General features: G+C 30.6%; 1 protein-coding gene across 1 annotated transcript; it reads left to right on the plus strand.

The window, feature by feature from the left end:
* Window positions 1-9122: 9122 nt before the first annotated feature.
* LOC116003173 lies at window positions 9123-12511 on the plus strand. Its single transcript, XM_031243336.1, has 5 exons — window positions 9123-9402; window positions 9513-9581; window positions 10852-11538; window positions 11682-12019; window positions 12101-12511. Exons 3-5 carry the CDS (start codon window positions 10987-10989, stop codon window positions 12192-12194), a joined length of 984 nt encoding a protein of 327 aa, XP_031099196.1. The 5' UTR covers window positions 9123-9402; window positions 9513-9581; window positions 10852-10986; the 3' UTR covers window positions 12195-12511.
* The last annotated feature ends 513 nt before the right edge of the window (window positions 12512-13024 follow it).

A 13024-nucleotide genomic window follows, 5' to 3' on the forward strand; every position in this document is an offset into this window, starting at 1 on the left:
GTGATGCTTTTATAGTGGGTGGAGAATGGGGGGCAAAAATGGCAATTCAAAGAACAGAAAAATCGCAGATCTGCAACTTTCGCCGCGGCGAGAGCGTCACTGCCCAAATATTGGGACTTTCGCCGCGGCGAGAATCTGCCTGGGACGCAGCTCCAACTTGCAACCAGATTTTGACCCTTTTCCCTTTTGAATCACACTTTGATGTCTTCACAAGAATTGTAGCCCTTGAAGTCTTCTTTCCAATGGTTCAAGAATCATCTCATTTGGAATNTAATAAATTATTTTTATTATAAAATTACATAAAAAAAATTTCCATTATTCTATCAATTATAATGGTTTAATTTTTCTCAGAATTTGGTAAATAAAATTTTATTACAAATTAAACTTTATTAAATTTTTATCAATTATTTAATAATATTAATTTGTGCTGGAAAGTTGAAGGGGGATTTTATAACTTTTATTAATAGTGTTGATACGTGAATATAAAAACAATATTACCAATTAATAGATATTAGTTAATTTTCATTTTACATTTTCTTACCAAATAAGTTTTATTGATTATTTGACCAACAAAATATTTAATTAATTGACCTCAAAAGTTTGGGTGGAAAAATGAAATAGAAGAATTTTACTTTTATATATAGTATAGATTATATAAAGCTTACCAAATAAAGTCATTACAGGTATACATCAATCAATAATAATTTTATTTGGTAAGCTTTATATATATACATGTACGGAATATAGTAATATTTTTTGGAATACTATAATATACATCGTATATTAATTTGATTGTTGGAATTTTTTTTTTGAATATTATCATCAGACGAATTTAATTACGTACATTAACATAATATAGTAATATTTTTTTAATACTATAATATACATCATATAGTAATTTGATTGTTGGAATTTTTATTTTTTTTTAATATTATCATGAGAGGAATTTAATTACGTACATTAACATAGTATAGTAATATTTTTTTTAATACTATAATATACATCATATAGTAATTTGATTGTTGGATTTTTTTTTTAATATTATCATGAGAGGAATTAAATTACGTACATTAACATAATATAGTAATACTTTTTTTAATACTATAATAATATACATTATTGGTCGTAGCCTTTTGAGGTACAAGCAAATACCCGGAGTATTCCGGGGTTATCGATCCACAGGGAAGCGGGGTATCAAGCACTAGTTACTAATTAATTCACGAGAAGCTATTCCTACGTTAACAATGGGTATTTATCTATAATTATGAAAACAAAATAAATGAAGCAAGGCAAACGGACTTTTATATACAAGAGATTAAGCGCGGAATTTTTGGGTGTCAAAGTGTTTAATCACCTAGTGCCAATCTAAAGTGAAATAATCATTCGGGTTCAACAAGTGTGGATGATTGCAATCTAAAAGGGAAAGATTACTCTCGTAATTCAATCCCAAAATAAGGTAATTGGAATACTCACTCTCGTGAGCTATTCACAACATATAATCAAGAACTAGCAATAAATGGAATATCCACTCTCGTGGGCTATTCACAATTGGAATACTCACTCTCGTGAGCTATTCACAATAAATCCCTTATTCAACATGTCCTCTCTCGAGGTACAAGAATCAAGTGCAATTGTGGGTGCTCTAATTCATAGACAAATTTAGCAATGAACAAGTAATTAGGATCCTTAACTACAAGCATCAAGAAATTAAGCCACGATTACAACACAAGTAATAAACCCAAATGGATATTTCATTCAAGCAATTAAAGAACTAGGCACATAGGTTCATAAACACTTATCAATCCAAAAATCCCAAAGGAAAGCTTAGCCTATCATGGCTAAAATAGATTCAACAAATATACAATAAAGCTTTAAAATAGAAAAGAGAGGAAGAAATTCTCCCGAATGAAGCCTCCAAGCTCTTCTCTTTGATCTCTCTTCTCCAATTGATTTTTCCTTTTTGAGCTCTTAGAGAAGATGAGAGCTTCCCTTTCTTGATCTCCTTTGTCCAAATCCGCAGCCAAGCCTATTAGGGTTGATAGGAAGTGATGCTTTTATAGTGGGTGGAGAATGGGGGGCAAAAATGGCAATTCAAAGAACAGAAAAATCGCAGATCTGCAACTTTCGCCGCGGCGAGAGCGTCACTGCCCAAATATTGGGACTTTCGCCGCGGCGAGAATCTGCCTGGGACGCAGCTCCAACTTGCAACCAGATTTTGACCCTTTTCCCTTTTGAATCACACTTTGATGTCTTCACAAGAATTGTAGCCCTTGAAGTCTTCTTTCCAATGGTTCAAGAATCATCTCATTTGGAATNTTATTTTTTTTTAATATTATCATGAGAGGAATTTAATTACGTACATTAACATAGTATAGTAATATTTTTTTTAATACTATAATATACATCATATAGTAATTTGATTGTTGGATTTTTTTTTTAATATTATCATGAGAGGAATTAAATTACGTACATTAACATAATATAGTAATACTTTTTTTAATACTATAATAATATACATTATTGGTCGTAGCCTTTTGAGGTACAAGCAAATACCCGGAGTATTCCGGGGTTATCGATCCACAGGGAAGCGGGGTATCAAGCACTAGTTACTAATTAATTCACGAGAAGCTATTCCTACGTTAACAATGGGTATTTATCTATAATTATGAAAACAAAATAAATGAAGCAAGGCAAACGGACTTTTATATACAAGAGATTAAGCGCGGAATTTTTGGGTGTCAAAGTGTTTAATCACCTAGTGCCAATCTAAAGTGAAATAATCATTCGGGTTCAACAAGTGTGGATGATTGCAATCTAAAAGGGAAAGATTACTCTCGTAATTCAATCCCAAAATAAGGTAATTGGAATACTCACTCTCGTGAGCTATTCACAACATATAATCAAGAACTAGCAATAAATGGAATATCCACTCTCGTGGGCTATTCACAATTGGAATACTCACTCTCGTGAGCTATTCACAATAAATCCCTTATTCAACATGTCCTCTCTCGAGGTACAAGAATCAAGTGCAATTGTGGGTGCTCTAATTCATAGACAAATTTAGCAATGAACAAGTAATTAGGATCCTTAACTACAAGCATCAAGAAATTAAGCCACGATTACAACACAAGTAATAAACCCAAATGGATATTTCATTCAAGCAATTAAAGAACTAGGCACATAGGTTCATAAACACTTATCAATCCAAAAATCCCAAAGGAAAGCTTAGCCTATCATGGCTAAAATAGATTCAACAAATATACAATAAAGCTTTAAAATAGAAAAGAGAGGAAGAAATTCTCCCGAATGAAGCCTCCAAGCTCTTCTCTTTGATCTCTCTTCTCCAATTGATTTTTCCTTTTTGAGCTCTTAGAGAAGATGAGAGCTTCCCTTTCTTGATCTCCTTTGTCCAAATCCGCAGCCAAGCCTATTAGGGTTGATAGGAAGTGATGCTTTTATAGTGGGTGGAGAATGGGGGGCAAAAATGGCAATTCAAAGAACAGAAAAATCGCAGATCTGCAACTTTCGCCGCGGCGAGAGCGTCACTGCCCAAATATTGGGACTTTCGCCGCGGCGAGAATCTGCCTGGGACGCAGCTCCAACTTGCAACCAGATTTTGACCCTTTTCCCTTTTGAATCACACTTTGATGTCTTCACAAGAATTGTAGCCCTTGAAGTCTTCTTTCCAATGGTTCAAGAANTGAAGTCTTCTTTCCAATGGTTCAAGAATCATCTCATTTGGAATTTCCTAGATTGAGATATGATCCAATCACCGAGGTGTCGCCATATTTAGTCGGAATTACAACTCTTTGATCTTTTGACCATTTTTCCTTTTGATCTACACTTTGATGTCTTGATAAGAGTTGTAGCCCTTTAAGTCTTCTTTTCAATGGCTCAAGAATCATCTCATTTGGATATTCCTAGGAAGAGATATGACCCGATTACCAAAATGTCGCCATGGTTGCGGGAATCTCTTGCTCAACTTTTCCTTTGTTTTGTTCATGTAGTCAAAGCCATTGAAAGTGCAACTCTTTGGCTCCCTTGGAAGTATTTTTGACATCATCTTAGCTTCACCTTGGCTCCCCTATGGCTTGAGATTCATCCAAAAATGTCCCGAAAGACATACATTTCCTTCAATTCATCAATTTATGCACCTAAAGATATAAACAATTGAATTAAGGCACATTTTGCATAAAATCAAATTATTTATCACTCAAAATAGGTTTATATATAGGGTGAAAATATGGACAAATAGGCACTTATCAATTATATAGTAATTGGTTGTTGGATTTTTTTTTTAAATATCATCATGAGAGGAATTTAATTACATACATTAACATAATATATTAATATTTTTTGAATACAATAATATACATCATATATTAATTTTTTTTTTTGAAAAATATAGTAATTTGATTGTTAAAATTTTTTCTTTTAATATTATCATGAGAGGAATTTAATTACGTACATTAACATAGTAATATATATATATATATATATATATATATATATATATATATATATATATATATATATATATATATATATNTATATATATATATATATATATATATTAATACGCAAGATTAATATATTCATACAGGAACAGAATTGATTAAAATATTACATTAATTTCATGAGAGGAATTTAATAATATAGTAATATTTTTAATGGATGTGTTATTGTTCTTATAGTACCAAATAGATCATATACTAATATATATATATATAATACGCAAGATTAATATATTCATACAGGAATGGAATTGATTAAAATATTACATTAATTTCCGTGTATAATAAGGAATGGAATCATATTTTGTCAATTTTAGCCATAAATAATGAATGATAAGGAAGGCTAGAATTTCTAATAAGGAATTATTATATAATATTATGTTGACCAATTTCAAAATTTTTGGACTAAAATGAGCGGGAAAGCTAGCACTTCTGTTTTAATATATATTAGTGTTTTACCCGTGCGCTGCACGGAAAAAATTTTGTTATTATAAATTTAAATAATAAAATTTAAAAATACAAATATATTATAATGTACAATATAATAATATAGTTGAATTTTCTTATATTTGGTCAAGTATCTATTATCATAACATACAAAATTAAAATTTTGTATGATTAATATAATCTCTAATCATATACATATTTATATAAATTTATAGAGAAAAATTTACATTATTAAATTGAATTATTCCTAATCTTATTTCATATATATTATAATTCTAACAATATGAATAATAACTAAGAAATTATACTTAGAAATTAAAAAAATGTAAAATTTAAATTTTGTATATGTGATTGTGTAATACAGTGTATATACAAATAATATATGTAAATTCTATAATATAATTTCTGTAATTATAATTTATATTGATATATTATAATTAAAATAATTAAATTTATAAACTGACAAATAGAATTTTTATTTTGTATGATTAATATAATGCATAAGTATATGTATGTATGTATGTATTTTTATAAATTTAAATATTTATGAATACACATTTTGTTAATTTTATAATTTTATTTTTAATTATATTTTATATTTTATTAATTATAATTAAGAAAATTACATTTACAAATTAAAAGAATTTAATTTTTAAATCTATATGGATTAATGTAGTCCCTAACTATGTTATATATTTAGACAAATTTTTAAATATTTTTAAATTTTTAATTAAGAATATGAGTTTAGACATATTTTAAAATAATTTTTTAATAAATATTCATTGTAGTAATTAACGTGTATAATTATGGCAATAATCACAATTCTATAAAAAAATGTATATATATTTTTATATTGTACAAAATACTATAAATATAATATGTCTACAAAAATTGATAAAAAGAGAAATTTATAATTTTTTATTATATAGATATTGATAAATATTATATAATTTTTTTCCTTGCATGAAAAACCTTCTTATTTTAAAATTTTATATTGATATATGAGTTTTGTATCAAAATCTACTTTGATGATATTTTAAACTTTGAGTAACACTTGTGTCAGACCGTCTCACGGGTCTTAATCCGTTAAACGGGTAAGATCTTTGATTAATAGGTCAGATCTTTGACCTTGTTAGTTAAAGATCAAACCCGTCTCACGGATTGAGACCATGAGACAGTCACACACAAGTTTTTTCCTTAAGCTTTTGTTTGTTATCATAAATAGTAATAGATGTCTAGAAACCATTTAGTTTTGTTTCTAAATATTTTTCAACCCGTAAATGTAGCACAATCAAAACATCTCTAGATCATTATTTAAATAATAGGTTCACAATAGACTTTGTGGTTCAAGATTTGTAGATCTATGATATGTTTTTAACTAATTTATTTGAAAGTTTATTTCTTTTAGTTCTATTATCTCTTTTTCGTTTAGTTCTATTACCTATTGTTCTTGTCATGCATCTTGTGCTCAGATGACATGTAGTGATTCTCCCGTATGGGAGGTCATGAGATTGAGCCTTGTATTCAAAAAAATAAATTTCTTATTCTTCTTCGTTTTAAATTGATAGATCTCGAGATGATGCATCATTCTTAAATATGTGAATTCCAATAAATTTAATAAAATTATATTTAAATGTGAAACATTTACCCAATAACATTATAATTTTTTTCAAACTCCGCAAATGTAAGTTAGTTCAATTAGTTCATTTTTATGTTAGTTTTTCTTCAGTTATGTTATTAACGTAAATTAATTTGTTTTGAGCTCATAATATTTAAATAATAACTATTATTTTAGATTTGTAAATTTTTATAATTTATGGTATTTTATAAAATTTGTTCACAACATTTGAACTATAAAACTTTTAAATTAATGCAATAATACTTATATTTGTTATTAGTAGAGAGCTAAAATCATAATAATGATATATTATACCTTTCACATTTTTAAACTTTGAAAATCAACATCATTTATGTAGGAAGAAATTTATATATAGTAGTAATAATATTGTAGTTATTTTTAAAAGTTAGATGAAGTAAACAAATTGACATGCAACAATTTTTTTTATTTGGGTGAACTTTTGACATGCAACAATGATTCAATATATATATATGTTCGAATCAAATTAAATTATTTTTATTTTAATAATTTTAATTAAAATTCAAAAAATAAAACAAATAAAATTAAAAATATCTATAATACAAAAATATTAAATTGAAGAGAAGATTTCAATTTTATCTTATTAGAATAAATTAAATTTGACATATCTATTTTGGAATACTATAATATACATCATATAGTAATTTGATTGTTGTAAATTTTTTTTGTGTGTGAATATTATCATGAGAGAAATTTAATTATGTACATTAACATAATATAGTAATATTTTTTTGGAATACTATAATGTACATCATATAGTAATTTGATTGTTGAAATTTTTATTTTTTTAAATATTATCATGAGAGGAATTTAATTACGTACATTAACATAATATAGTAATATTTTTTTAATACTATAATATATATCATATAGTAATTTGATTGTTTGAATTTTTTTTTTTTGAATATTATAATGAGAGTAATTTAGTTACGTACATTAACATAATATAGTAATATTTTTTTAAATACTATAATATACATCATATAGTAATTTGATTGTTGAAATTTTCATTTTTTTAATATTATCATGAGAGGAATTTAATTACATACAATAACATAATATAGTAATATTTTTTAATACTATAATATACATCATATAGTAATTTGATTGTTGGAATTTTTATTTTTTTTTGAATATTATCATGAGAGGAATCTAATTACGTACAATTACATAATATAGTAATTTTTTTGAATACTATAATATACATCATATAGTAATATATATATATAATACGCAAGATTAAAATATTTTGAACAATAATTGAATTGCATGGTATAATAACTATAATTTTGTTTAATAATTATTATTTCCGTGTGACTATTTTGTTAACATATGTACATAAATAAGGAATCCATACAGGAATGGAATTGACTAAAATATTTCAAATTAATTTCCGTGTAGAATAAGGAATGGAATCATATTTTGAATATTTTGTCAATTTTAGCCATAAATAATGAATGATAAGGAAGACTAGAATTTCTGATAAGTAATTATTATATAATATTATGTTGACCGATTTCAAAATTTTTGGACTAAAATGAGAGGGAAAGCTAGTACTTCTGTTTTAATATATATATATATAGATATAGATTTTTGAGTCAATCCAACCAAATTAATCGGACAGTTAGCAACTACCTATTAATTATATTTACCGAGCAGTTATTAGTTGTTTATTAGTTTTTTTTAGTTTAGCTAATACATGTTAATTTTTTTTTATTTTAAATTTGAATGAGATAGAGGTCTATTGATATTGTCTTGGGATAACCTTTGGCTTTCTATTTGTCTCCATCGGCCGACAAAATCAAAAGACATCTTCCTGTTTCAGTCTTTCCCATTCCACTTCTGTTCTTCCTTTGATTCCATTGTCAGAATATCTGTCCACCTACCCTTTCTTCACTTCAAGTGTTAACTGTACGTAAACATGCAATAATCAACCTTAAACAACACCAACATATCTTAATCATAATTTAACCATCTAGTCAAAATCCTTAAAGTTTTAATAATATGCATGTGACAGTTTATAAGATCTTTGTGGGATTTGGATTTCAATACTAAGCGCACAACAGCCGCCGGTGTCGGATTAGATTCCTCCGGTGTACCGGAGATTCTCTTCATTTTCTTTTCTTTTCTTTTTTCTCTCTCCCCAAAATAGTGAAATCCCCAACCCCAGCTCGATTGAGAAACAAAAAGGCTAGACATTTACCTATTGTGTACAAAGAGTCCATCACTTTGAAATTAACACGGTTTCTGGTGAGACTCGATCGTAATCTTTTATTTTCAAACTTAATTCTTGTAATCAACTGAACTGTGTACGCAAGTTTATTTGTTTATTTTCTTTTAATCTTTTTGACTGCTTTCTGCGGCAGCAATTAATACTATCTGTCTTTCTGTGAACTGCCTCTTCATTTATTAGCCCCTCTTCATGCACTGCACGTTATGACTATGTACAGCTCAGGTTATACGGAGTATTAATTGATGATTATCGATGGCAATGAGAGAGAGAGAAAGGGACTGAGAGAGTGAGAGAATTGACCCTTTTTTTTTCTAAAGCAGTAATCCTAATATGACTGGCTGCCACTTTTCTCTCTCTCCTCCTATCTCTCTTTCTTTTGCTTATATTCATGTCTGTGTGATGATCTTTCACGGCCACTGCATTTATCACCTCTCTCCACAGAAACCCAGATGGTGTTTTCATCCTCTCTGTGTATATATGTGTGTGTTCAAAGGGAGGTTTTGTTGTATGTTGGAGCTGAGGTGGTCCAGTGATCCACTTGGGTTGTAAAGGTGGGATTTTTATGGGTGTTATGATTGTGGGTTTGTTTAGCTTTTTTTTTGTTTATCTGCTAAAGTTTTGGATTGTTTAATCTGATGATTATTTCCTTGAAACTCTGCAGTGAAATTCAAGATTCTTGTGGTGCTCTGAGAGGTGAACAAGGAAGTTTCTTTTGGTAGAGTTTGGGCAGGTAATATTGATTTATTTTTTTTAAATGAATCTTTTTGGGATTTTTAGGATTTTGTTTCTATTATGTTCTTTGTGCCTTTCCAGGTGGATTGATTGAAAAAATGGTTTTCAAAAAAAAAAATGGTTTAAATTAGATCTGGATTGTGATTAGAATTGAGTGTGACTGAGGGCAAAAAAGGACAAAGAAGTGAGTGTTTGGGGTAAATTATAAAAGAAAAGTTGGAGTCTTTTCTTGTCTTTCTCTGTTCTTTGGACAAGTTCAAGATTCTCCATGGTGTGGGTTGGTGCCAAAACATTGGACTACTACTTATGCCTAAAAGAAAAGTTTAAACTAAGGGTTTTAAAAAACCGGGGCGTTTAGGGGTCATTGGAAGACTTTTACCGATTAGAGGTGATGAAAGCCCAGTTTGCATAGACTATATAGTCGAGGTGTGAGAACCTGGGTATTGACGGGGATCGATTCTTGAGCAAGGGTTCTGGGGTCTAAGGAATTGATAGGGAGCGATTGGAAGACTTTTGCTGATGAGAGGTGATGAAAGCCCCTTTTGCATAGACTATATAGGCAAGGTGTGAGAACCTAGGAATTGATAGGGAGCGATTCTTGGACAAGGGTTCTGGGGGCTTAAGGAATTGATAGGGAGCGATTTTTGGGCAAGGGTTCTGGGACTTAAGATTAGTCTTGGTAAACCTAATGTATCAAAAAAAGAAAAAAAAAAAAATGGAGCCCAGATGAGAGTATCTTTCATCAGCTACTTTATTCTTACCAAGCCAGGTCAAAAGTTCCAAAGGGCAAATGGGGTATGGTGGCTGGGGGAAGAGTGCAGAGAGGAAAAGATGGGAAAGAAAAAAAGTATATGATTCAAATAGTGAAAAGCAAGAAAAGACTATGCCCATAAACTTAGCTGCATTTTCCTTCTTGGCCATAATTTCCTTTTGGATAAGTGATTTTAGTGGAAACCTTATTTTTCTTGGTGATTTCAATGAGGCAACTCAATCCTTACTGGTTATAGTTAATGGATGTCTTTTTCTCTTAATTATAACTCAACTTACTTGCTTCTCATTATGCTATTTCTTTCCCATTTTCATTTCGTCTAGTGCTATAACGACCTAGTTGCACCTTTTCTTTCCCTTTGTGGTGGGCGCTCATCGTCAATTTCTATACAGGAATATGTCATCATTATATCGCCTTATGCTCGTTATCACATTTCGTTTGTGCTGTGCTGTGCTGCCTTTTTTACTAACCTGTCATAGCTCATAATGATTCATGGCAGATGTGCTCGGTTTATCATTAGCTGAAGGTATTCTATGGAGAATTGGGTGGTTTGTTCACATGATTTATCATAACCCTGCAGCTTTCTTGAAAATCTTGTTTGCCAAATGGATTTTTGCTCTCCAAAACTCGAGCTATGAAGGAAGATCATAATCGAGTTTTCTGTCATTCGAGTGTTTGCAAGGAGGAGGCCGATTTGGCTTTCTTTGAAGAGAAAGTGGCGTTTGATTCCAATGATCCCGGGCTTGAAATCTCCCCGCTAGACTCATCTGTTGATCGTAAAGATCAATTTTTGTTGTCTGATATATCATCTGCAGCAGAGTTTTCACACTCAGATCCTGATAACAGTGTTATTAAATGTGAGCTTCATGAGTTAACAGTGTACAATGTTGTCAAAGATATCTGTGTCGATGAGGGGGCTCGTGGGGTCGATAAGATTTCAATAGAAAGCTGGACAGGCGATCCTGATCAAGACAAAAACCGTGATATCCAAGAAGACGATGACAGTAAATTGCTTGCTGAAGATCAATCAAAACCAGGAGATTTTGATGGTGATGTTGCTGATGAATGTACAACAAAGGAAAAGGAAGATATCAAACCAATTGTTTCAGATCCTCGAAAATTTTCCTCAGAAGTTGATGATAGCAAAGATGCTTTTGTAGAATCAACACATGAACAGAATTCTCAGGTTTGTGTCTTTATTTCCCATTTCAGCCATACACATAAAAGACTAATTATGAACTGTTAAAAATTAAACAAAACAAAATTTTGTTCTTGCAAATCACTAATGTTATAGTGGTTCTTGATATTTTGTCATTCCTTGCTTTCCAGATGCCTTCTGAAGAGGCGAACACAGCTGAGAAGAGCGCTGAAAAGCTCCCCGAATCTGTCCTCATCTCAGAACCTTTGCACGAGGTCGAGAATTCTGATAAAACTTCAGCCTCGAACGCCATCCAAGCTCAGCTGCCCGAGTTAGAAGATAGGCCTAAAACCGAGGATAAGGCCTCGAATTATCTCCCAATTGCCAGCACCAGATCAGATCGGTTTACAGATGGGGAGACTAGTTTCTCTGCAGCAGGCTCTCTCTCGGCTCTGATTGCATACTCGGGGAGCATTTCTCTTCGTTCAGATAGTAGCACAACGAGCACCCGATCCTTTGCCTTCCCGGTGTAAGTCTCCACCCCTTGTTCAATGACACTAATCCAACATTCTTGAAACCGAAAAAAAAAAAAAAATGTTTTGTTTCCCAGATTACAATCGGAGTGGCATGGCAGTCCCGTGAGAATGGCAAAACCGCAGAAGAAGAGAGGGTGGAGGCACAGTATTCTCTGCTGTAGATTCTGAATTCTTACCATTTCATCTATAGGCTCTTAGGTTGGTATATACATCACAAAAACCAGAGGGGTTCACAATTCATTGCTATATTGGTTTTTGAGTATACATGTTGATATCATCTTTTAGGCTATTGGGTGCAGTTTCTAGTAGGGGTTTAGCATTGCTTGGAGTTGCAGATTCAAAATCTTTCCTGTGCTACACTATATATTATATTGTATTTAGGTTTAGGAAGTTTTGCCAAATTGTTGTTTAGGCAATTTCCTTGCACATACAGTTTCTTGAGTTGGTAAATACAATCTATTTGACTCAGACTAGTTTAAATTCAATTGCTCTTTTAATGTATACCCTAAAACAAAACAGAATAATCACCCTCTAACTCAAGATAAATACAAATCGGACTAAAATAACCAAAGTTGAAAGGCACCAAAGTACTTTCAAAACTTGCAAAAGGCACACTCAAATTCTTTCTAAAGCTCACCATTATCATAATAACATACATTGTGTTGACTAACGTATAGTGTGATGCCATTTCGGTTACCATTCTAAATAGGTGGTCATAGGTTTGAACTTTGGTGGTAGGAGTTTAGATTCTTTAGGCTTGATTCAGTTATGGGTTGGTCCCGACTTAAGCTCTAGGAAAATACAATATGTATTCTCCAACTTTACTTCATACTCTCAAATTTTGTATATAAATAACTTTTTCGAGACTCACAAAATGAAAATGTCATATCTATTTTTGCCACATCAGAAAGTAAAATTTTAAATCCATTTTAACTCTAAAGAAATTTAAGATCAAATCTCATTTTCTATTTTGAATCGACCCATTGTCATTCATAACC

The sequence above is a fragment of the Ipomoea triloba genome, chromosome 13 (assembly GCF_003576645.1).
Source record: "Ipomoea triloba cultivar NCNSP0323 chromosome 13, ASM357664v1".
NCBI classification, from domain to species: Eukaryota; Viridiplantae; Streptophyta; class Magnoliopsida; order Solanales; family Convolvulaceae; genus Ipomoea; species Ipomoea triloba.